The following is a 25,111-nucleotide window of genomic DNA, read 5'->3' as shown; positions in this document are numbered from 1 at the left end:
GCTCGTTCCATAGCTCATTCTTTAGTTCAATTGTGGTAGCTCACTTCGAGCTTGCTCAATGTTTTGTGTAGGACGATGGATGCTCATTTTGGTATTGGAAAGGCCAATACATTGATTTGTTGATAGAAAGAAACTTAATAGATGTTAGTGCACTCCTTAGTACAATCGAAGGCAATGATGCGGCGGCATGTGCAACTAGAGGGGAAGCAACGTCTACATCTTTGAAACCAAAGATGAAGAATGATGAAAGCAAGATCAAGAATCCGCAGATCAACAATGAGTGCATGGAGAAGATATTGCTTCAACTAGTGGGAGCAGTTATGGAAGTTGAAAATCTTCTGAAATGCATACTTGTGGTTCTTGTTTTCTTTGGTTTTGCTATTCTAACCAAGATTTGATGATATCTTTTGTATCTAATGTTGTTGCAAAAGCAAAGAAAAGCATTATGCTAGATCAATTTAAGTTGCAAATCTAAGTTTTGCGGGCCGGGAGGAGCTGCGCCAGATCAGAACCCGCAGAAGCATGAATATGCTTTTTTACGGGTCCATTATGCGGGGTCTGCATCTGTGCCAGCCCGCGCCGGCCCGCAAAAGCGATTTTGCGCGAACTGCAAACGCGTTTTGCGGGCCGGTGGGATGCGGGGTCTGATAGAGTTGCTCTAAAGCAAGCTCTTAGTCTGCCCGGCGTGCTGGGAGGAACCGCAAACGCACACCGCTTGCTACCCAATGGTACCCATTTAGGCCGGCTCATTTGCGGGCCCCACTATTTTCTTAATTTCTAGTTTTTTCACTTTCTTTTTTTCTGTGTTTTTCTATTCTAAATAATTTGGGATTACAAAAAGTACCAAAATTTAACAATATGTGGGTTTGTAAAAAATGTTCGTGTTTTTTCAAAACAAAAGTTCACGTAGTCAGAAAATAATCACAATTTTGAAAAAAATGACCGTGTCTTTAAAATGTGTCCATGTTACTATAAAAATTGTCCGCATATTCATAAAATGTTCATGCTTTTGAAAAAGTCGTCTTGTATTAGAAAATGTTCACGGTTTTGAGAAAATGCTTGTGCATTAAAAAAATTGTTATGAAATTGAACTAATGTTTGCAAATTGGATTTTTTTATGAATTGATTTTAAAATGTTCTGAAAGTTTCTAAAAATAACGAATTTAAAAATGTTCACTCAATCAAAAAAATGTTCGTCAAAACAAAAAGTTTTCGTGAATTAAAAATAATATTCCCCCAATTTTTGAAACATGTCCATCTATTCGAAAAATGTTCGCCTATTCAAAATGAATGCTCAGTTTTTCAAAAAATGTTCGCAAAATTGTATAAACATTTCATCACTTCAAAAAAATGTTCATGGTCTTAAAAAATGTTCACGATTTTGAAATAAATGTCCATGAGTTGAAAAATGTTCAGGATTTTAAAAATTGTTTATTATTTGGGAAAACATGTTCCCAAATTTGGAAGGTGGCGGCAAATGAGAAAAAAGAAGGGAGAAAAGAAAAGAAAAGAAAGAAAAATAAAATAACATAAACAAAAAAGAAAAAAAAAAGAAAAAAAAAGAAAAAACAAATAAAAAACCGAAAGAAAAAAACAGTTTTGGGAAGGTTCTAGAACCTTTCCAACACCGCTGGAAAAGGAATCCTGAAATGGGCAGGCCCGAGAAGGAGTTGATGCTTTAGGGGGTACACACCAGCTTGCTACTTGGCGACCTACGCACCAAATAGGAGTGGCCCACGCAAAATAGGAGCTCATAGGGGTGCCCTTATATCTTGCCTTCAGCGAGTCTGGCTTCTGACTCGCCGAAGGGCGAGCGATCTGGGCTGGTCCACGCGCGCGGGAGGCCACAACGTCTTCTTCCTGGGTTTTTTTACGTTTCTGTTTTCATTTTTGCTTTTTTGTACTTTTGTCTATATATTACAAAAAACACTCTTCAAAAAACATTTAAAATATTGATCAAGTATTTGAAAATTGTTGAATAAGTATTTGAAAAATGTAGAAAAAATATTTGAAAAAATGTTGATCATGTCCATAAAAATGTTAATCAGGCATTTGAAACAAACTTGAACAAGTATTTAAAAAATGTTAATGAAGCATTTGAGAGATGTTAAATGTGTGTATAAAAAATGTTGACCATGTATTAAAAATGGTAAAAAATTTGATCATGTATATTAATCAAGCATTTGAAAAAAAATTGAACACGTGCTTAAAAATGTTAATCAAGCTTTTGGAAAAGTTAAATATGTATAGAAAAAATGTTGACCATATATTCAAAAAATGTTAATCCTTTCATTTTATATCTATAAATCAAGCATTTAAAAATGGTTAAATATGTATAGAAAAATGTTGACCATGTAGTAAAAAAATGTTAAACTGAGCACAATGAAGGAACGAAGGGCATGAAAATAGAAATCCGTATAAGATATGGAATGGTATGCCAAATCCATTTGGTCTGTTCTTAAGATTTGGGAATACAAGTGATAAGAAAAATGTTTATGAATTTACTTCCCAAATAAGATAAATGCTACTTTGTAGGTTATCCCAAATAGTTGGTTATTCCTCTATCACTACGTTGAGGAAATTTATTGCCTTAAGAATAGAAGAATGTTCTCCAACCTCCTTAGCAAAGGATTCATTTTGTTTAAATTGAGCATGCATAACTTTTTTAGTAGACTTTTCAATTTCTCGCAATCTCTTATCATAAGAATTATTATTTGCATTTGAGAAATTACCAAGATACAGTGTAGGATTATTACCAAACTTTCCTCTATAAGCATTGTTGTCGAAATTACTTCTATAAATAGAATTCGCATCAACACTATCTTTATTTTGCTCAATCAAAGTAGACAACACATCATTTGAATCAATGGTAGTGTTTTTAGTAGCGATCATAGACGTAATCATATCAACTTTTACATTGAGAGAGGAAATTTCCTCGACAGAATTTGCCTTCTTACTAGTTGGAGATCGCTCGGTGTGCCATTGGGAGTAGTTTGAGGTCATGTTGTCAAGAAACTTAGTTTCCTCTCCAAGAGTTATCCCCATGAATCTACAACCTACAGCGGAATCTAGAAGGTTCCTAGAAACAAAGTTTAGTCCCGCATAGAAATTTTGCACTACCATCCAAAGACTTAATCGAGTAGGGCATTTTTTAGCATAAGTTTCATTCTTTCACAAGATTTGGACAACACGCATTTGATCAAGTTGTTTGAAATTCATAATTTGATTCCTCAAAGATATAATTTTTACAGGAGGAAAATATTTGCCAATGAAAGCATCTTAACATCTAATTCAAGAATCAATATTATTTTTAGGTAAAGACACCAACCACCCCTTAGCTCTATCTCTTAAGGGAAAAGGAAATAATTTCAATTTTATAAAATTATTTTTCACATCTTTGTTTTATGCATACCACATAATTCAACAAAAGTATTAAGATGGACAACAACATCTTCATTATAATTTCTACAAAATTGTTCTTTCATGACAAGATTCAATAAAGCAGCTTTAATTTCACAAGACTCTGCACTAGTGGCAGGATGAGCAGTAGGAGTACTAATAAAATCATTATTACTAGCGCTAGAAAAATCACACAACTTAGTGTTTTTAGGAGTAGACATGATTTCAGCAAGAGCAAGAATAGCAACAAAAGGTATTTTGAAAAAAAATTGGGAAGCAAAGCAAGAAGCAAGAGCAACTAGGCAAGAAAGAAAACAAGTAAATAAGGAGTTTGTGTGAAGGCACCTGATTTGGTAGTAGAAGACTCCCTGGCAACGAGCCAGAAATCTTTTTGCTGACTCCCGTAGGAGTTGTTGAGATTCCTCAAAGAGGAAGGGTGAAGCAGAACAGCAGCAGAGTATTTTCCTCAATCAGAGAACCAAAGTTATCAATCCAGTAGGAGTCTTCCAAACTAACAACGTAAGCAGAACCTACGCACAAACAAATACAAACTTGCACCCAACACTTCAAGGGGGTTGTCAAGCCCCTTGTCTTGCTAGTTACAAGATTCGTAACTGGTAGAGATAGGTAGTAGCAAAGTAGAACGACAAAAAAGTGGAATTGTTGTAGAAGAATCAAGTAATGGAGAATAAACCCAGGGGCATGGGTTAGTGGCATCTCTCTCAAAAACAGTAAATGGCATGGTAAACAAATTACAATTGGACAATTGACCGAACTGCAATACTCATGACTATAATCATTCATGACATAATCTCATATAGGCATTATGTCCATGATAAGTAGATTGTTAATCCAACTGCATTTACTACTAATACTCCACCCCAAAACCGCTATCCAACATGCATATTAAGGTATTAAGTTTGCAAGAAATGGAGTATCGCAATGAGCAAGATGACATAATATAGACAGGAAGAAGTCAATCAATATGATGAAACCCCATCATTTTATCCTTAGTAGCAATAGTACAATATGTGTCTTGGCCCTTATTTTCCTTGGGTTAGAGCAGTGCAAGATTAAACCCACTACAAAGCACCACTCCCACTGAATAAAAACCCATCGAACTTGGCCAAAGAAGACAAATAGATCGGAGAGCATGCAAATCTATTTAATTGTACAACAAATAAATCTTAAAACATCAATTGATTCAATGAACAATCTGATTCAATGAACATCAAGTGATTCAATGAACAATCTGATTCAATGAACATCAAGTGATTCAATGAACAATCTGATTCAATGAACAAATAAATCTTAAAACATCAATTGATTAAATGAACATCAAGTGACAATTCATCATGTCCCAACAAACACACCACAGATTACATCGAATTGATCCCGTTCATGTGAGAAGGCTCACGGGAACATGGCATTCAAGATCCAAAACGAGAGAGAACCATCTAGCTACTACTATGGACTCATAGGTCCTAATGGAACTACTCACACATCATCATGGAGGTAACAAGGTTGATGAAGATGGCTCCAACAATGGCTTCCCCCTCCGGCAGGGCTCTCGAACAGGCTTCAAGATGGGATCTTCGCGGAACACATGCTTGCGACGACGATAAAATTATTCTGAAAATATGGCGGGGGGTTTCGATATTTATAGGGAATTATGGAAGTGGAATCAGGTCAAGGTGGTGTAAGGGGCCCCACATGAGTAGGTGCCCCCCCAGGGCACACAAGGTGCCCGTGTGCTCCCCAGGCGGGTCCCCTCGAGCCATTTTTTTCTTCTATTTTTCCTTTTCTTTCTTTCTTTCTTTTCTTCTCCATTTTTTCATTCTTTCTTGCATTTTGTTTCTTCGTCTTTGTTTTTTTTTGCCTTTTGTTTCTTCTCCATTTTTTGTTTGGTTTTCTTTTTTCTTCTCCATTTTTTGTTTTTCTTTTGTTTTTTCTTATGTCTATTTTCATTTTCACTCTACATTTTCGTATGTGTCAAAAACAATTTTTAGGTAAGTGATCAAACATTTTTGTATACACGTCCAACATTGTCCGGACGCTTATTCAACATTTTTCAAATATTTGTTCAACATTTTTAAATACTCGTTCAACATTTTTAATACTTATTCAACATATTGAAATACTTGTTCAACATTTTTCGAATACTATTCAACAATTTTTAGTACTTTTTCAACATTTTTAATACTTATTCAAAATTTTCAAATACTTGCTCAACATTTTTCAAATACTTATTTAACATTTTTAAATACTTATTCAACATTTTTGAAATACATTTTATCTTTTTTTCAAATGTGCTTTTGAAGAGTGTTTTGTTTATATATTTAGACTATTTTAAATTATATAAATAAAAGTACAAAAATAAAGCAAAAAACAAGAACAGAAAAAGGAAAAAAAAAGGCCGCGCCCTCCCGCGCGGCTGGGCCGGCCCATCTGGGCTCCCCTTAACGCGAGGATTGCTCCTGTGCTCGCTTAAAGCGAGACATACCCCCCCCCCCCCCCCCCCCCCCCCCCCAAAAAAAATCGAGTACCCTCTTGTCGTGCTGATCCACAACTGCAAAATTCCCCAACAGACGACCATGAAGCTTCGGTGTCGATCCATGGACGCGCGCGGCGGCGTCGGCGGCGTCGCTGAGACGCACCGCGTGCAGCTGCCGGACACGGCCGTGCTCTCCGATGTGAAGTCCTTCCTCGCCGCCAAGCTCTCCGCGGCGCAGCCCGTCCCCGCCGAGTCCATCCGCCTCTCCCTCAACCGCTCGCAGGAGCTCCGTTCACCGGACCCCTCGGCCACCCTCGCCGCCCTCGGCCTCGCATCCGGTGACCTCCTCTATTTCACGCTCTCCGCAGAGTTATTATCGCAGCCACCGCCTCCTGAAATCCTTCCCCGGAACCCTAGCCCGGTTACAGCCTCGATCGGGCAAATTGCTTCCGGTTCCAAATCTCCTGGGGTGGCCGGTGGATCCTCGTCACTGCCTCAAAATCTACACATACAGCCCGCCTCTTCATCGCTGCCGCAAAATCTACACATAGAGCCTATCTGTTCGTCGAGGCCGCGAACCCTCCACGTGGAACCTAGTTTGCCCGTGGCATCTGATCCGCCCGATGTGGTGATGGCGGAGGCCGTCCAGGCGCCCAAGAGCTTGTCGAGCCTTGTGATTGGGATTCTCAAGCGGCAGATGGAGGCGGAGAATGCTGGGGGCGCAAATGGTACTGTTATCCATCGCCTAGCTGTGTCCCTTCAGGCAGCTCTGGTCGATGCTGGCTTCCTTGCGGAGAATCCGATGGGGTCTCGCCTCGGATTGCTGAAGGACTGGGCCTCGGGTGCAGCGGCAACACTGACCGTAAAATACACCTTACCGGAGCTTGTCGCCATGCTACCCGAGGGTGAAGAGGGGAAGACAGTGGTTTTGAACTGCTCATTGATGCCGAATTTTGTGATGATATATGGGTGTGTGCCCGGGGCACACTCAGAAGTGCGCAGATTGTGCTTGGAGTTACCAAAGCTGGCGCCGCTGCTATATCTGGATAGCAATGAAGTGGGTGCAACAGAGGAGAAGGAGATTCTTGAGCTTTGGAGGGTGCTGAAGGATGAGCTGTGTCTTCCGCTGATGATATCTTTGTGCCAACTCAACGGGTTGCGCTTGCCGCCGTGCTTGATGGCATTGCCAGGTGATCTGAAGGCTAAAGTATTGGAGTTTGTTCCTGGGGTTGGTCTTGCAAGGGTTCAGTGCGCATGCAAGGAATTGCAGGATCTTGCAGCAGATGATAATCTTTGGAAGATGAGGTTAGAATTGGAGATGAGTCCTTCTAGCAAGGGTTCTGGATGGAGCGGAAATTGGAAGCAAAGGTTTGTGGCAGCTTGGAAGGTGGACAACAGTAGGAGGCATCACAAGAGACCACCCAGCCCAAGGTTTTCGGGCTATGGTTGGGGGATCGGTACACGTAACCCACTTAACTTCCCAGTAATTGGTGGTGATTCGGACCGTCTGCCCTTTATAAATCACAATATCCTTGGGCGTAGTTTTGGAAATCAGCGGAGGAACATCTCGCCCAACTGCAATTTCGAGGGTCATCGCCAAGGGTTTCCTTGATTTAAGTTTTCACTAGTATCTCAAGTATGCAATGCATAGGCTGCCTTGTACATGTTTATAAGTTGCACGCCAGTGCTCTTATCCTTGTGAACTTTTTTGTCTGTATCTTAGATCCGTCTTGTCGTTTTCCTGTTATTCCTTGCTATGACACCAAAGTACTTCTGCTCTGATCTAGCCAACGCCATGATCGATTATGTAATAAATAGTTTGGACTTATGGTACCAGTTTGGACTTATGGTACCGAGAGCTTAACTTTGCTCTCTATACATGTTTCGGTATCAGCTCTCATCTGACAGTTTAATACTGCCTCCGATCCATATTAATTGTCGCTCATTTAGGACAAACTTGTACTAAATCAGCAACAATTGATATGGATCGGAGGGAGTAAGTAATTTTATTAGTACGTTTTATCCCAGAACCAGAACTAATTATTTTCATCAACAAATCTTGAAATAGGACTCAGGTTATGTTTATTATTATGGTAAGTGTCTATTGTTACCATAATTATGAGCATAAATGGCATTTAGGAAGTTGTGAAATACATGAAGCTCACCTGGTGGCTTTCTTAGTAGCAAGAATGGACTGTTTTCTTAGCAAGAACGGAATATTTACTCATATCACGTTGGTTTTAAACACTTGGAAGTTGTGTACGCTGACTTACTGGTGGCATTTTGAGTTACAACCTTAAATATATATTGATGTCAAGTTATCCTCGTTTTATTTTGTATTCTATAAATCAATAGCACTACTGTTCATGTATTATGCAATGCTGTCAGGTACATCTCAGTAGAGGGCTATTCTTAGGTCAGTGCAAATGTAGGTTTCCTTTCGGGCTATCTAGTGTACTTTTAGCTCACAATGAACAGATGGAAGATTTAACACTGTTGGCATTTAGCTCTGTTTTTCCATTTAATATCACTAAGTGTACCTAACATCATGCCTTTCAAAGATTGTTCCCTGCAACCAAGAAATTGCTAGTCATTGCACATATAGTGTGATCAACCAGTTGATTGTAGTTGTATTACTTATATCGAGCTGCCTTGTTTTCCAGTGAACTATAGTTACCATAACTTTGTATTTCTTTTTATAGAATATATGACCTGTTTTTTCATCTAATGAAGTGGTCTTCAATTGTATTTATGAAAGTACCTGTAATATTTGGTTCCATGATGCCCTTCTGCATGATTCTATCACTGAGTGATTTTAGAAAGTTAGAGCTTAATATATGAGTGAAGTTCGCTATGATACAATTTCTGTGAATTGCTTCTGGTAAAATGCTTCCAAATGCACTAATCAGCTATACTACAGATGCAACACACATATAGTCGAGCAATTTAATTTCTGGAGGATGATATATAGGCCTTTAGCTCAAAATAAACAGATGAAAACTACAACACTGATCACTAAATGTACTGCAGGTTGTCTTTTAGCTTTGGTTTTCATTTAAAATCACTAAGTGTACCTAATATCATGGCCTTCAGAGGTTGTTCACGACAACTGAGAAGTTGCTACTCAGTCAACATATTATTTGTTAATATGATCAACCAGTTGATTGTAATTGTATCAGTTTTCTAGCTGCCTTTTTCACAGTAAACTATAGTTACCATAGTTTTTTTCATATAAAATATACGACCTGTTTTTTTATCTTACTGGTCTTCAATCGTCTTTGTTATGGTTCATGTAATGTTTGGTGATGCCTTTCTGCATGATTCTATCACCTGCAGTATTTTAGAATGTTGGAGCTTAATAGTTTGGAGAATGTAGGAGCTTAATAGTTTGGACTAGAGTTAGCTATCATACCATTTCCTTGAATTGCTTCTGGCAAAATGCTTCCAAATGAGCCAGCTAATCAGGTATGCAACAGATGCAAGGCATATTAGAGTAGTTTAATTTCTTGAGGACGACATATGGAGGAGAATATGCATAGAGGCCTCTCGGTGATGATATGATCAGCAAGAGGGTTTTTTCCTCTTGATTGATGGTATTACAGGGTGAAAACCTCCACTTTGAAGCTGCAGAGTGCAGATCTATTCTTGGTATCCATAAGCTTACTCTGCAGAGTGTCCATTTGTCTGAATTTTGGAGGTATTTTCTGAGCTCCACTCGTAGTCGAAAGGTGGATGGTTATTTTGTGCAGGTCATATGAAACCATGAAACTCTGATGCTGTGTGCCCCTCATCATTTGCTTAGACCTGTAAAGCATCTCAGTCTCAGTAATCCATGTTCTTTTCCTGTGGCCTATGATGGGTCGAGTGAAGCACGGAGCTGCTGTGCTGCTCCTCCTGCATTGCAGGGACCAAAGATTGCTCTCGTTTTCTAAGCGAGCTTTTCATTGACCACAGGGGGAGAAAAGGATGACCTTTCTGGTGCAGGCGTGCATCTTCCCGGCTTTGCCCACACATGTCCTGTTGACGATTGGCCTGGTTCATCTTGATGGTAACATTTTTAAACCATGTAATATCTGTCATGAGATTTACTACTCCTGCCCTTTGGGCACCGGGGCTGTGAGCCACCGTTGCTGGTCGCAGTACTCAAATGGCAGCCGTACGGATCAGCCCCGGTGCCCGAGAAAGGCCCCATCTTTCTGCTCTTTGCTTGTGGTTTGGTGCACTGAAAAGAATGTGGGGGGAGGGAGGGCATGGGAAGAAATAGTTTACAAAACCAGCTGGGGCAAAGCATTGCGGTGTTTTACTGCCAGGAGATCTCGGTGCTAGTCCCTCGGTCCCATAATATTAGTGTTTTTGACACTAGTAGTAGTGCAAAAAACGCTCTTATATTATGCTTTTTGCTGTTACTTTTTCTGTCAAACAAAGTTTTCTGGTTCTTCTGGCGTGTTGGCTATGTGTATCCATGTCATGCAGAGTCCGGGTATTGGCTCAGTGCGGTTGTATCAGCTTCCTTTTGTCCAGAAAAATGTCTTTCATACGCATAGTATTTGTGTGGGAATCAGAATTTTATCACTCATTACAAGCAAAAGAAATTTGTCAGTCTCACTTCCTTCCGTGTAGAAGTTAAATTTATGCCAGTACTAAATCTTACCCTTCCGTTCTTACGAACGCGTTGCTGAACCTGACATGAAACCTCGAGTGTTGTCATGTTCTTCGTTTGTGTTTGGCTACACATTCAGGTTGCCCCAATACATCGCCTGTGCCCGACTAGTTTTCCATATCCATCTTCAGTTATCTTGGGAACAAGAGTAGCATGAAAGCCGGATGTGTGCTGCACAAGCGACAGCGGGCCTCTACAGGATTCCAGAGAGTGAGAACAAGAATCCAATTCGCTGCCAATACACGCCCCTGCCAGGATGCTCTGCCCTGCCCTGCCCTGCACCCGCAGGCCTTCAACTTTTTGACTGTATTATTCCACGTCCAGCCCAGCTCCCTCCCCACATATCTGCTGGCTGCTGCCGCCCAACAACTCAAACAACAGCAGCAGTAGAAGTAGAAAGGTGGCCGCAAATGCACACCAACACCAATATTGATTGATTCCAAGATGACTTCAAGTGAACTGAACCGCTAGCTACATCTACGTACATGGACACCGCCCCCTTTCAGCTTTGCCGGTGCTCCCATCTTGCCACCATTGTTGCATTCTACAGCATAACAGGTATAGTGCTTGCTGGGGCAGGGTCCAAAATGGGCGGGCTAACCAAATGCTGATGCGAGTATGCAACTGGTCCTGTACAGAAACGGGAAGTACTTCTTCTATTGCTTGTACTGCAGCGGGGGGTCATAAAACAAGGGCGCTGTGAAGCCGGTGGAAGAAACAGTTCGTGGTGGCGCCCTTCTCTCCTTTTATTCTAACCTCCCTCCTAGCCAGCCGGCCACATGTCCGCACGCCGCCACTACTACTGCATGGTGAACACTGTTCATTATGCCATAGGCTGGTGAGACTGTGATAGTGGACTGCAGGCAGCGCTAGTGATCGAAAGAAGAGGAGGAGCAGGGGAAGCAGCAGCAGCAGCTCTCGCCTCCTTGCTGGTAACAACAACATTTCCTCACCTCCATTGATGCTCTACATATGCTATGCTACTGTGACACCCTCTCTGCTGGCAAGTAGTTTTGCATTTCAGCTTGTGCATACCGGCAGTACATTTTGGTAGTAGGATATTTTCTTGGGAGGAGAGTGAGCTGCTTACATATTTTTCCTCCTTCCATGAGTACCAACTGTGTTTTTTCAGTAGTGCATGAGTGCATTCGGTCGAATATTTTCTTCGGGGACAGTGAGCTGCTTGCATCTTCTTCCTCCTCCCATGAGTGTCCTCTGCCTGTCTCAGCAGTAACATGGGCATTTGTTTACCTCTCTCGAGAAATTACAGTACAAGAGCATTATTAGCCTAGTAATAAGTGGCATCAGCTTTCTCCCCGGACGATTTCGGGGCTTCATCCTGGCGTTTTTGACTCATGATATCCCCCTTGATCTACACGCTCAATGAAAGGGTGGAACTTTTAACGCCTCCGAGGCCCTTTTCATGGCACCTTGTCTGATTTTTGGCTTCTCAATTTGGATTGCCATTGTTAAGGTTGTTCTGCACCGGTGACAGCTCACAGCTGAGTCTCAAGGCTCCTGTAGCTTGTGTAAATTCAGCATCTCTCCGTATCATTCATTGTTCCGGCATCAAATTTTGACGGTGGGAGGGGCAGTACTCAGTACTCACTGTAAGGTGATGAGGTACCCTCCCCTTTTTCACTAGTAACAACCGGCTAAGTTTCTGGCTTTTTTGCCCTCGATCACGGACCCTAAATTTCTTCCATGGTTTGCATTTGTTTTCCAGAACACGCAGGAGATGTTGCTCTCTTTCCTGTTGTGTGGATCTGATTCTGTGATAGCTAGTGGTTTTTTCAGTGTTACATATACACTCGCATAGACGCATAGTTTGCATCCACCCCATCGAACGCACTTGCGGAGTTCTCATGTCGAACACATGATTTGTGTATAGACCAGGATAGATTGTGATGGAAGAAAAGAGGACTTGAATCAGTCTGGGCATCTTGGTATTGCCACCAAGTGGTGAGGTAATTCTTGAATGTATGGCGTTTGACTTCTCCCAGGTTCCACTGCACAATGTTTGCTAGCTTTTCACTTGCAATATGCCTACAATATAGTAAAAAAGATATAACTTAGAATTATTTCGCGAGGCAAATACGATGATATTATTCTTGAATATGCCTAATCTAATACTCTTGCGCATACTGGTGATCGAAGTTTTAAAACAATGAGTGCACATATAATAATGTGACTCATGTTTGTGGACGGGGGCGGAGTAACATGATTTCATTTGTGTTAAAAAGGTAGTACTATCAAAAGAGCTGCACAGGTCCATAAACTAAACTTCCTGCAAAAGAAAGAAGGGCCATAAACTGAAAACTTGTATAGGGTTCTCAGAAATCCTGGTGAAGGTGGGGCAGAGGTTCAATTTCCGGTAGGGTTTAAGCATGGATAGATCTGGCTCATCCATTGATTAGTCATTAACCTTATTCCGGGCTGGCCCATACAGTACGTGGATGACAGTGGCATCTGATCCTCGGGCTGGTCTTGATTTCCGCAGTACCACCAACTGTAAAATCTCTAGCTGATCTGCTGAATTCAGAACTCTTTATATATTCTGATCCGCGGATGTGATCCAGCTGGTACACGGTTGTTAGCGGTACCGACAATTCTATTCCCTGTACTGTGGTGCGGTTTCCGTCTTTGCCCTTGCGTCTGTCCGTTGCATTAGGCTCACTTAACTTTTTCACTTTGGAGGACAATCTTTATGTAAGGCTGCAAGGGTTAGTTGTTCCTTGTTGAGCCTTGCAAGATATTGACTGCCAGCTCCACGCCGATCTGCTCCTCCGCATTTTCCACCCTTTAAGTAAAGCAAGCCCCTTCTCACTTGCCAAACCTGGCAATTTAGAAGGCTAGGCGTCCTCTCCTTAGAATGGATGCAGCATCACACTGAGATCAGGTACCAGGCACAACTGCACAAGGTTGATGAAGTTGATGGCTTTGTTCCTTCCATAAATAAATGTATTCGTGGGATGTTGTTGGCAACATGGTCGAGATCATGTGAGTGATCATTGTTTTCTTGCAGATGTATTCCCCTCCCTGCTCTGCTGCTGGAAGCAACGGCGGGCAGAGCTTCGCGGCCGGAGCCAACCCGCTCGCGTTGCTGGACCATGCCATGGATTTCGACGAGCACGTCCTTTTTCCTATGCACAATGCAGGGATGCAAGATGGAGTTCAGTTCTACAATCCTACTGCTGGTATTTTTCTTCTCCTCGCTTCTCCTGTTGAAGCACAATAAGGTTTTTGTTCATTCATCTGTGAAGGTTCTTCTTACCACTGGCATTTCCATGTTGCCAACTCTCTCCAGGTGGTACTGAGCTAAGTAGAAACATGAGCATGGAGAAGGGTTTGAAGGGCGGTAAAAGGAAGGGCTCGGGCGAGGGCAGTTCGACTATGCATTCGCAAGTAATGGAGTTACAGATTCTTTCTTTCCCTGTTCTTAGTAGTTTCATCATTTTGGGCTGCATCTCATCGTTTACATACCACACAGCAGGAGGAAACCGGTGCCATGTCTCAGAGAGAAGTCAGCATGGAGCGCGCTGGCGAGAAGGAAGGCGATGCTGCTAGCAACAGAGAGGACTACGTGCATATCCGGGCGAAGCGCGGCCAGGCGACCAACAACCACAGCCTTGCAGAAAGGGTGAGTGACCAGTCTCTGCAGCAGCATAATTGACAGTGCTGCTGCTGCAGTTTGTGATTTTCTTGCTTCTAATAGCTTGTCCGTCTGAAATGCAGTTTCGGAGGGAGAAGATCAACGAGAGGATGAAGCATCTACAGGACCTCGTCCCAGGCTGCAATAAGGTACTATCAACATCATCAGCAAGTGGAAATTTACTTTTCGCTCGTAAAGTCTTCAGAGATTTGCTCATCGTAATATGGTTATGGGTTTACTTACTCTAACCGATGTGGTTGTCTATGACAAAGAAGATCACAGGCAAGGCCATGATGCTCGACGAGATCATAAACTATGTGCAGTCCCTGCAGCGGCAGGTCGAGGTAAGTACACTGAAACAGTTCCTCAAAAATCACTCACTCTAGGGTCTAGGCCAACAATGGCTGAAGTTTCTGTGTTGCCCATTTTGGTTTCTGCAGTTCCTCTCGATGAAGCTCTCGGCGGTCAGCCCCGAGCTGAACTGCGATCTCGATCTCCAAGACGTAAGATCAATGGAGACTCTGAACAACAAAGAACCCGCATATGTTTATATACTGTTAAAAACATTCCTCGCAGAGGCAGGCTGACCATTTCGCCTTCGGTTCGTCTCCGCCGTGCAGATCCTTTGCCCGCAGGACGCCCGCTCCACGTTTCCGGGATACGGCCAGCGATTGGGCAACGTTCATCCCAACAACAATATGTACAGGGCGTCGCAGCCGGGCCTCTCGCGTCCAGAACTATACGGGAACGGGATCATCATCCCAAACCACCCAGCAAGTGTTCATATGGCGAGGACGGCTCAGCAGCTGTCTGCGTTTCCCCATGTCTGTCCGCATCCAACACCCTCGAACAAAGCATCCTACTTAGATGTCTAGATGAGAGATTAATAATGATTGGCTTTGATGATTGACAGAGGAGCATCGTCTGGGACGAGGAACTTGGCAATGTTGGTCCGTCTGCTTTCCCGTCGGACGTCGTCGGCGCCAGCAGCTTGGAGAACTCCGGTAGGTTTCGTGCTTCTCTCCATTGCGTTTCTTCGTACGCTCCGGTAGAGTGTTGTGTCGTCTGATTTTTTTTCCTGCTGCTGCATTTTTTGTGTTGCAGAGTCGATGAAGGTGGAGTAGCTAGGCAGGCTGCAGCTGACGGTTAACCATGTGCAAAGGCTGCACAGATCTCCTCGGGCTTTAGCGAGTTTAACTGCTGTCGTTGAGAGGACGATTCTCTATGTGTGTGTGTGCGTGTGTGACTTTTGTACAGTTTGACTAAGCAGACGGATGAAAAGCTTGTGGTCCGCTGTGATGTGCCTGCCTGGACTAGAATTATTAGTGGTAATAATGATTGGGTTTGATGAGTTGATCTACACAAGTTTGTGCATATTACTGGTTTGATCATCAAAACTTGCCATGTGTCGATGGACAATTCCAAACCTTACCATCTTTTCAAAAGAATACAATCCTTATCTCTCCCATGTGCTCACTACAAGTTATCCAAAAAAAGTTTCCATGTGTTTTTAGAGAACATTTTTTCTTAAAATTTCCCATGTGTCCATTTGCAAATTCTTAAATATTTTTTATCCACATTTGCCATGATTTACAAAGGTATTTTTGCCATGATTTTTTGAACCATGGCAAATTTATGTTTACTTTATGGACCATGACAAATTTACCATCCCGAACCATGGCGAATTTACTTTATGGGACCATGGCAATTTCAATTTTGGACCACAAAACATATTTACCAAACAATTCATGGTATATTATCTACCATGGACAATTTATATTTTGGAACATGTCAATTTTTTTACCATGGCAAATTTTACATTTGGAACATGGCAAATTTATATCTAGATCATGGCAAATTTACTTTTTAATCCTATGGTAAATTTATTTGTTGGACCATGGCCAATTTTTTTTACACCATGGCAATTTTATTAACTACACCATGGTAGTTTTATTGTAGGTCACATGGCATTTCTATTACTTACACCATGACAATTTTTTATTTTAGATTATGGCAATTTTATTAATTAGATCATGGCAGTTTATTTTCTTAATTTGCCATGGCTAATTTATTAACTATTTTTTCATGTAGATATAGATAGTTTTTGCCATTTACCATAGTGACATAATTTCTAATTTTCCATGGCTATTTTTTCCCAATACCATGGCTTTTCTCCAATTAGACATGCAAACAACATTTGCCCTGTTATTTTACAATAAAAAATTCTGACCTTTGCAATGTGAACATTTTTTTAAACACATCTTCATTATCAATTCCGTTTCTTTTTGGACTACGATGAATTTACTTTACATAACATGGCAAAAATATTGAACACTTCATGGTAAGTTCTATTTTGTACTATATCATGGCAAAAATATTTTTTGAGCATGACAAAATTATTTTTTGGAACACGACAAGTTTACTGGCGGTTATGACTGTACATGCCGTGGTAAATTATTTTGGTACATTGGAGCATGGCAAATTTATTGCTCCTACGGTGGAAACATTATTGAATAAAAAATTGTAAATTCCTTTTGTATACCATTGCAAACTATCTGAACATTCCATGGCAATTTTGTTTTTATGTGATTTCTTCACAATTTTTATTTAATTTTTTGCCATTTTATCTTTTATGGATATATTTTTCTTTTTCTTAAAGCTGCTATGTCAAGACTACAAACATTTTTTAAGATTTGCCATACTGTACGTAAACAATCCCTCCTTTCATTGCCATGTGACTATCACAATTTTCTAATATTTTTCTAAATTCTCCCTTTTAGTTTCCTAAAGTTACCATCTGGTTGTTGTAAACATTTTTTTAAATAATTTTTGATGTTTTATATATGAGTTTCTATCCAAACAGATGACATTTTTTATGCTCCATATTATGGCAAGGCTGTATGTTAGTTTTGCTAGCGGTTTTTTATATACTGAAATTGTTAAGCCATGCAGCATGGCAAACTTATTCTTTTTGGCATGACAGATTTTCATGCTTTAAAACATGGCAATTTTGTGTGTGTATATTCTATTTTTATATATGCAAAAAAGTTACACCGTTGAGCTGTAGCAAATTTATTTTTTACTTGCATGATTTTTTTATTATATGTAACATGCCATTTTTTACCTAAAAGGAAGTGTAATTTTAGCCTGATCCATGTCGCTTTGCTGTCAGGCACGACGCCGAGGCAATCCTGGGAGAAAAAAAACGTTCACCCTAAGGTTTCCTCCCGAGCAAACCATCTAGGATGGAACGTTTGCTCGAGACATCCTTCAAATCTAATGTTCGGTAGCTATGCGTGTATAATCGTAAGTTCTTCGTGGTCATTCTGGTCAGGATCATTCGTGTTTTTTTTCTGACACCATATTCGTGTAATTTAGCCAAGTTGTTTCAGTACAATAGTCATTATATGTGTGCTGATTTTTCTAGTTTATAATATGCGCACGAATCTTAGCGCAAAATCAATGACATATGATTTAGATGTGTAATACTTAGAGCACATCTAGATGTGCTTTAGCAAAATTATTATAAATATCATAGTTCCAAATGTCCCAAATGGCGCAAGGTTTTTGAAACACGCACAGTAAAAACCCAAAATTAATGTGAAAAAAGGAAAAAGGAAAAGGGGGCAAAACCACCTCCCTCCTCTCCCTTGGCAGGCTGAGCACCAGCAGCCTCCTCCCATGGCGACCATCACCTGCCACCTCCCCCCTCTGCTCCCTGGCCCCGCCTCCGGGCACCATCGCCACCTCAAGCCCTCCCCGCCCCCCTTCAATCGGCACCTCCGCGCCCCGCCTCCGACTCGTCTCCTCCGCGCCGCCCGCCGCCGCCATCCCGACGCCGTCGTCGTCGTCCCAGACGCCCGCCCCTGGGTCGGCGACCTGTCAGGAGCCGCCTCCTACCGGGACGGGAGGGAGGAAGATGGAGACGAGGAGGACGATGCGGACGAAGACGACGACGACCGCAGCCTGGACCTCCTGGCCCGGTTCCTCCACTCGGTGTTCAGGAAGGCCTCCCGCCGCGCGCGCCGCGCCGCCAGGTCCGTGCTGCCGCCCTCCGTCCCCGCTGAGCTGGTCCGTTTCGCTGCTTGCTTTGTCAGCTTGAGTTTATCATGTTTGTTCGGAATAAGCGGCATGGAGATCTCCACCGGATTTGTGCGTGATCTGGTGTGTTCCCGTGTTTATGCGCGTGCAGGTGAAGTTCTCGGTCAATGGTGTGCTGGTTCTCACCTTCTTGTGGATCCTCAAGGGGCTTCTTGAGGTGAGGAATTCCTTCACATATAAGCTGTTTGATGCCCTGTTTCAAAATTGTGGACAAATACTATTTCTGATTTAGTGTTTCTATGCACGACAAATGGTTGTGATGCTGTATGATCATGGGATAGTCAATAGTTTGTGCTTCGAAGGGCGTGTTCGTGCAGGGAACAGATAGGTACTCTTTGTTGCTATTTGCTTAGGCAGTGAGAACTGAGGAAGACAGCTAGTGCTTATTGATGGGGCAGTCTTTACTTGTCTGCTTGGGAAGTACTTGATGAAATGTCGATTCAGTGCTGCTCTTGATATGAACAAAGCGTTGTGTTCCTTGTCTGATTTATTTCTGTTTCTAGAGGGCATGTTGGTTCGGAGAACAAATACGTACTGGTTTGGCTACCGTTTTCTTAAGCAGCGAGGAAGAATTATTGAGTAGTCTTTACTTGTCTGCTTAGAAAATGCTTAACATGTATAGGAACCTTGGTTTCTGAAATTTTGGTATAGGTAGCTAATTTGATGGGCAGCAAAATTGGTGGTTGTTATTGTTGCTGACTCCATATGGTTGGAGCTATAAGTCGATCAATTAGCCCGATATAAGTGAGGTCGTCGCTTTGTTGGGTTGATGGATGTTTTCTAAAAATGGTGAGGGGGTTGCCCCGGTTTTCTTTCAGGCAATCGCTCAAAAGTGAACGTTTCAATAGATGTGTAAGACCGCACAGATAGTTGGTCACACCAAGACATAGTGACTTCCTTGTTATCAGCATTGTTTGCTTTTAGAAAATAGGTCCAGTACAAGAATATATATGAGTGCATTCCTCACTTGGAGAGTTTACAAGTGAGAGAGCTCCAGATCTTAGTACAAATAGAACATAGAGCCCCCAAAATTAAGTAGGATTAGCCCAAGGTGAAGCATCAATCACTCAGGGAGGTGCATTCTTCAGGCCATCAGGGCATCAGGTTGGATCATAGGATGCCAGAGGCAGGATGTTACTGCTGTGTATATTATAGACTGGTGAAATGAGGCCAAAACATTTGTGCTAGACGTGGTGTTTTGCTTATTGGTAAATGACCCTTCAAATTCTCCGCTGTTGATTTCTTTTTAGCCACCAAAGCTATCTATGCTGGTTTAATGCTGTTACGTGTCAGATCAGTAACCCCGTGGTAGATGGTACAGATCCACCACTCTTAGTTTGCGATAGAAAATGTAAAGTTGCAGCTTATGTCTCTGTACTGTTTGATTCTGTGCAGCCAACATTTTTCTACCTCAAAGTTCTTAATTCAAGCCTGTCTATTATTTGGTTTGTGCAATCTAACACCTCTAGCCCATTATTTTCTAGCACTGTTTTGCTTATTTCATGTTACACAGTAATTCCCTAGTTAGGCCCATTCTATTTTGTACTAGTGACGTGACAGGCACAATTAAACTGACTGCTACAGGTAGTTGTGGGTTAACTCAACAGAATTGAATCAGAGGGGTCTCTGTCACACAAATTGACTAGTAGATGGGCTTGCAAATTGCAATTAATTTTTTGGAAAATTCTGCAGCAGTTAAAAGTTGCAACCTTATTTCCGTGGGTAGGTTAATTTATTGTGATGGAAAAGTGAGAAAGGCTAAGCATGTTGAGCTAGTTAATGAAGAACCCTGTTCTGTTTCTTTTCATCTCCACTTCCCTCGTAACTGATTTGCTGCGGCAGCTCCTTTCCTTCCTGGATTAAAACGCCAAGCTTACAGGGATCATCAACCTTTAAGTTCATGGCCTGTACCACATACACACAGTCTAATTCAGTGACCACCCTATGAGGATTCTACTGAGTCGCGAGCAGGAAACTTTCCTGGCATGCAAATAGTTAAGTATCTTTGGCACTTGCACAGTTAAACAGTACCCACCAAGACATGAAGATGACCTTATGGCTTAAGCCATTCATCTCGTGTAATGATACTGTCACTTTCTTGGCTTGTCTATTCTATGTATGGTCCATGGACATGTATTTTGAACCAGTCTTTCCTGTTTCTGCAATTCAGCCTTTTGTTTTGCAAGATGTCCGATACTTCATTATGATACCCTTAGTGTCTGGGATGGATTCTACTTTGTATTTCTATTTACTGGAATTTTGTTGGATGGGAAACAGTACTCCAAGATAACCCTCCAGGGTGTTGGTTGAGCCTGCGAACGTGCATCTCTTCCCATCAGGGTTAGCAGAGTCCTCACGCTATGTGGACATGAACATCAATAACATTTTGAAGTGCTGCATGACCGTTGTATTGCATGTAAGCTAGTTCCAGCCTGTATTTGTAGTGACTGGTGACAGAGAATCAATCAGAATCAGAAATATGGCTGTAGAATCAACACGTACCCCAGAATTAAAATTCTGGATAGGAGTTAGGCTGCCATCATAATCTATTGAATTCATACATATTTTATGTCATATTTGTGGTTACCTGCTAGCCAAGAAATTGATCTCACGCTGGTAGTTGGTTCGTGCAATCAATACACCAATCAGGGTTACAGCTGCCTAAAACAGAGGCAGGAAAAATCACCGGTTGCATTCATTGGCATGTGGGCATTTGTTTTCGAGATATTAATCAAGGTTATATTATTCAGCTTTTGGAAGGTACCCGGCTACCCGCTCACCGCATTTATTGGGCAAGCTAAATGGTTCCACGTAATGTACTTGCCATGTACGTACCTCTCAAAGCTTTAATTTACAGACTTTGCATTTCAGGGAGACACAGCAAAGTCCATAGTCGAGATTTATCAGCACGAGGAATTACAATTTGTCTGAAATCACAGACTAAGGCTCCTTGAGGATAGCTTGAGAAACAGACCTTGCACTACGTTGCCTTGATGCTTGTCACGAACTCATTTTTTGGTCCTTCCCTTGAGTGACTTGTTCGTATTGTGTGTGCAGGTGGTTTGCACATTTGGAAGCATGGTGTTTATAAGCATTCTTCTTGTTCGAGGGATATGGTCTGGAGTAACTTACATCAGAGAAAACCGATACAGCTATATTCAACAGCTCAAGGACGACGACAGCCGGTGGAGCAGAGTACAGCCTGCTGGTTGATCGTTTGCTTTCCTTGCTGGCAACATACTCTGATTCAAAGGGCCCATGAATAATCCAGGGCCACTGTTGAGATAGCATGGATGCTCCCAGCTGTGCACAAAATGCTGATGTTTGTTGTTGCTATATAAATTGCTGCTGGAGAATCGAAGGAACCCCCCTGTAGTCTATTCAAATAAGTGGTTCTCTTCAACATGATGGTGAAAAATGTTACCGGCGATTGATTGGGTTTTACATCTGGCCTGGCCCCATACTTGCCGAGCCGATGTTGAAAGACTCGTGTTTGTTGTAGTATGAAAGGTGGTGCGAAATACCTATGGTCAGTACAGTGTAATTCTGTTTCATTTTGATGTATGGAGTGGTCCTGAATATGCAAAGCTAGTATTTTCTCCTGTGATGCCATGAACTAGCTTCTGCAGTGGATTTGAAAATCTTGCCAGGCAACTGTCTTTTGATCTCGAACAGTATGTCTCAGTCTTGCTGCTTTTGGTCGTTCGTCTAGATTCTTTGTTTGCTACTCTCGCCTGATCATTTGCTCAACTGCTTCGCGTTACCTGATGCTTTGAGTTTGAGATTCCTCCTTTGGCCCTCGCTAGCATTTGGTCTGTTTACTTCCAAAAAGGAAGAAGGCCAGAGACGAGTCGTCACTCAGGTCAGGGGTACTGAGGTGTAGTATTACACCAAACCCTTATTATTGATGCAAAACCTATCAATCTATCAGAATAGATCATGCCATATATCATCAATCGATTTGAATCGTCTCGCTTTTCGTTCATTTCAGCCACGCCAAACAGACGCAACCACGGATCCGGGTTCAGAAGGTTATGAGAAAGGCGAGTTAGGATCCGGGTTCAGAAGGTTATGAGAAAGGCGAGTTAGGCGAAGACTAGGGAAGGGCATTTCGGCCCTGTCCTAGTTCTCAGTCATTTCAGAGTATTTAGCCAGTTTGACACCTTTTTGTCATTATTATCACGCGTGCCGACTAGCTACTGCCGGCCACTCGTACAAGTGACCCAAATCTTGCTTAGCAGGGACCTTTGTCCCTCATACTCCGTCGTGTGTGCAACCATGCTAGCTACCCCGTCAGCGAGCCAGTTACCCGTCGCACACGACATGATTGGACGATCTGCGGACGATACACTGTGTGCATGCATCAGCTAACAGGAAAACCAACTGCCTCCGGCATGTACGTGCGCTGCTGATGCTGCCACATGGGATCGTGCGCACGTCGGCTGCCATTTCATCGTGTGTATAGCATCGCTCTCGGCGTATTCATGGCGAATCCCTGACGACCCACGCCTGACCGTCAGATGCGCATCGGACGGCGCCCCGCAGGCCGCCCCGATCTTGTCCTGACCCATGCGCCTTTAGACTAGCCACAATGGTAGTAACATAGAGTAGTAACATGCCCATGTTACTACTCTATGTTACTATCTCTATAGTGGGGTATGTTACTATCTCTACAGTGGGGAGTAACATATGTTTGATAACATGGAACACTTCATTTATTAGGCTATAGACTCATCTTGCCTTAATATGTGTGATGTTACTCATGTTAGTAGTAACTACCTATGTTACTACATGCCTCTCTTTCTTCATTTATTGCTTGTCACATCATCTATTTTATCTAGACATGTGCGATGTTACTACCTACTCCCTCCGTTCGCGAATAAGTGTACTTCTAGCTTTTTTCTTAGGTCAAAGTTTTAAAACTTTGACCAACTTTATAGAGAAAAGTATTAGCATTTATGACACTAAATTAATGTCATCAGATCTATTTTGAAATGTACTTTTATAATATACAAATTTTGTGTCATATATGTTATTACTTTTTTTGTATATAGTTGATCAAAATTTCAAAACTTTAACTTAAGACAAAAGCTAGAAATACATTTATTCGTGGACGAAGAGAGTATGTTACTCCCACTATGGTTAGTCTTATGAAGAAGAGCGACGTGCCCGGCCGTCCCGGAAATGTGGGAGTGGGAGGTGCGCGTCCGTCCACGACGCAGAAACCGAGAGACGCTGCTGCGCCACACGACCCGCGGCACGGCCACTGGTGGAGGCCTCGTGTTGCATGCACGTACACCTTTCCGCAACACGCTGAATTTATGGTGTCCTTTGATAGTCGGGCTGATCCGGCGACAACAATTGCATCACACAGTTGGGTTGCATTTACGCCGAATCTGACCCAGAAAACGATTTCCTTGTGGCCCTATTTCGATGGGCCGCTCGTATAAATAATTCCCGAGTGGTTGGCATTCTTTTCTTCATTCTAAAAACAATCAGAAAAGAAAAAAAACTTAGCACTAGTGATCACCGCTATTTTATTTTATTTTTGAGAAGGTAGTGATCACCACTACTGCTACTGTTTCGTCGACGGATGATTGAAGCGGCCTTTTCTCTTTTGAGCACCGCTAGTCGCTAGGCGCGGTACTACACTGGTACGGTATTGGGCTTAGGGGTCGACACGAACTCATCAGCAGTACTGGTATAATTGAAGAGCCCTAGTACCAGTACCATTTTGGCCAGGAGCGCACATGCTGACCTCCTTAATTTTCAAAAGTAGCCAGACTCAACTGTAGTAACTTGGACCGCATTTCGTGCTGTGATATGTTTGATTAAGATGTACTCCCTCCGTCGTCTCATAACATAACATCGTTTTTTAAGCTATAGGGAATAGATCGGGAGCGCTTTCTCTATTTTACGATGAACTGATAACGGTAGAGCCTGCACCATCCGTAAGTTATCGATAACAAGTAGGGAAAGCTCATGAAGGTACTGCTTATTTGGACACTTGCAGAAACAGACAACACATCAAACTCAAAGCCCTTTGTGGAGTAGTACATGCCATGACACTTACCCAAGAAAAGGCGTGCCTCTTTTATTTATTTTTATTTTTTTTGCGAGGGAGGAAATAGCGTGCCTCACAAATAAAACCACCAACGCCATCAATATGTTGGTCCACGCCATGAGTATTCGTTGTCCTACCCCGTACTACATGGTTGGGATTTGAAAATCTAGGCATGACGCAAACAAACGATTTTTTTTCTCACTCCTACTTTTTCTTTTCTTTTCGAGAAATTCGTTTTCTGAGTCAAATTAACTGGAGCGGCCCATTGTGACTGGAGCGAGTGGTCAACCAGAGGCCTCAACCAGACCACAGCTGCGCTCATCCCAATGGCCCAAACCCCCGATCTCGCACGGCAAAAATGAAGCAGCCGGGACGGCTGCTACTTGGTTTCCAAACATAAATTAACAACGGTCCCACTTGCGAGCAGCCGGGGACTGGCTCGGTCAACTCTCACTCCTGCTACATATCATCCGTAGACTATACCCTCCTGTTTTTTTGAGTCTTTTTTTTTGCGGGGAAACCTGTTTTTTTGAGTCAGAGTTGTGTCAGGACTATGAGGCTTCGTTGATTCCCAAGAGTTCCAGCGGCACGAGATGAGTCAAAGAAGACTTTAACTCAAGCATTGCTTGGTTCGCATGGACTACGCCTAAAATTCAAAATTTAAATTGGATTTTGGAAATAGGATTGTTTTGAATTTTTGAAATATATCAGTCTCGCACACACTCTGATAAAAAATAAGTG

At 42.2% G+C, this 25,111-nt stretch overlaps 3 protein-coding genes across 11 annotated transcripts; all 3 read left to right on the top strand.

Moving 5' to 3' along the window:
* Window positions 1–5,925: 5,925 nt before the first annotated feature.
* On the top strand, window positions 5,926–7,786 carry LOC109744532 (F-box protein SKIP22). The gene has a single exon (XM_020303669.4). The coding sequence runs from the start codon at window positions 5,994–5,996 to the stop codon at window positions 7,503–7,505; it is 1,512 nt and encodes a 503-aa protein (XP_020159258.1). The 5' UTR covers window positions 5,926–5,993; the 3' UTR covers window positions 7,506–7,786.
* Window positions 7,787–11,187: 3,401 nt separating this feature from the next.
* On the top strand, window positions 11,188–15,570 carry LOC109744509 (uncharacterized). 8 transcript variants are annotated; one of them, XM_073496846.1, is made up of 10 exons: window positions 11,188–11,485; window positions 13,579–13,750; window positions 13,861–13,958; window positions 14,044–14,193; window positions 14,289–14,354; window positions 14,481–14,549; window positions 14,646–14,708; window positions 14,826–15,029; window positions 15,119–15,209; window positions 15,310–15,570. In XM_073496846.1, exons 2-10 carry the CDS (start codon window positions 13,579–13,581, stop codon window positions 15,327–15,329), a joined length of 933 nt encoding a protein of 310 aa, XP_073352947.1. In that variant the 5' UTR covers window positions 11,188–11,485; the 3' UTR covers window positions 15,330–15,570. The 8 variants fall into 8 exon arrangements, with proteins under 8 accessions (XP_073352947.1, XP_045083845.1, XP_020159234.1 ...); XM_045227910.2 differs by having other exon boundaries at window positions 11,260–11,485; window positions 14,478–14,549; XM_020303645.4 differs by lacking the exon at window positions 11,188–11,485 and adding an exon at window positions 13,163–13,474 and having other exon boundaries at window positions 14,047–14,193.
* A 2,209-nt stretch (window positions 15,571–17,779) lies between these two features.
* LOC109744495 (uncharacterized) lies at window positions 17,780–21,978 on the top strand. Of its 2 annotated transcripts, XM_040387343.3 has the most exons (4): window positions 17,812–18,276; window positions 18,398–18,463; window positions 21,057–21,133; window positions 21,364–21,978. In XM_040387343.3, the coding sequence occupies exons 1-3, from the start codon at window positions 17,887–17,889 to the stop codon at window positions 21,105–21,107; spliced, it is 507 nt and encodes a 168-aa protein (XP_040243277.1). In that variant the 5' UTR covers window positions 17,812–17,886; the 3' UTR covers window positions 21,108–21,133; window positions 21,364–21,978. The 2 variants fall into 2 exon arrangements, with proteins under 2 accessions (XP_020159209.1, XP_040243277.1); XM_020303620.4 differs by lacking the exon at window positions 21,057–21,133 and having other exon boundaries at window positions 17,780–18,276.
* Window positions 21,979–25,111: the final 3,133 nt, after the last annotated feature.

This window comes from Aegilops tauschii, chromosome 4, assembly GCF_002575655.3.
Source record: "Aegilops tauschii subsp. strangulata cultivar AL8/78 chromosome 4, Aet v6.0, whole genome shotgun sequence".
NCBI classification, from domain to species: domain Eukaryota; kingdom Viridiplantae; phylum Streptophyta; class Magnoliopsida; order Poales; family Poaceae; genus Aegilops; species Aegilops tauschii.
Note: the sequence above shows the minus strand (reverse complement) of the source record. Positions and strands in the feature narration are given on the sequence as shown.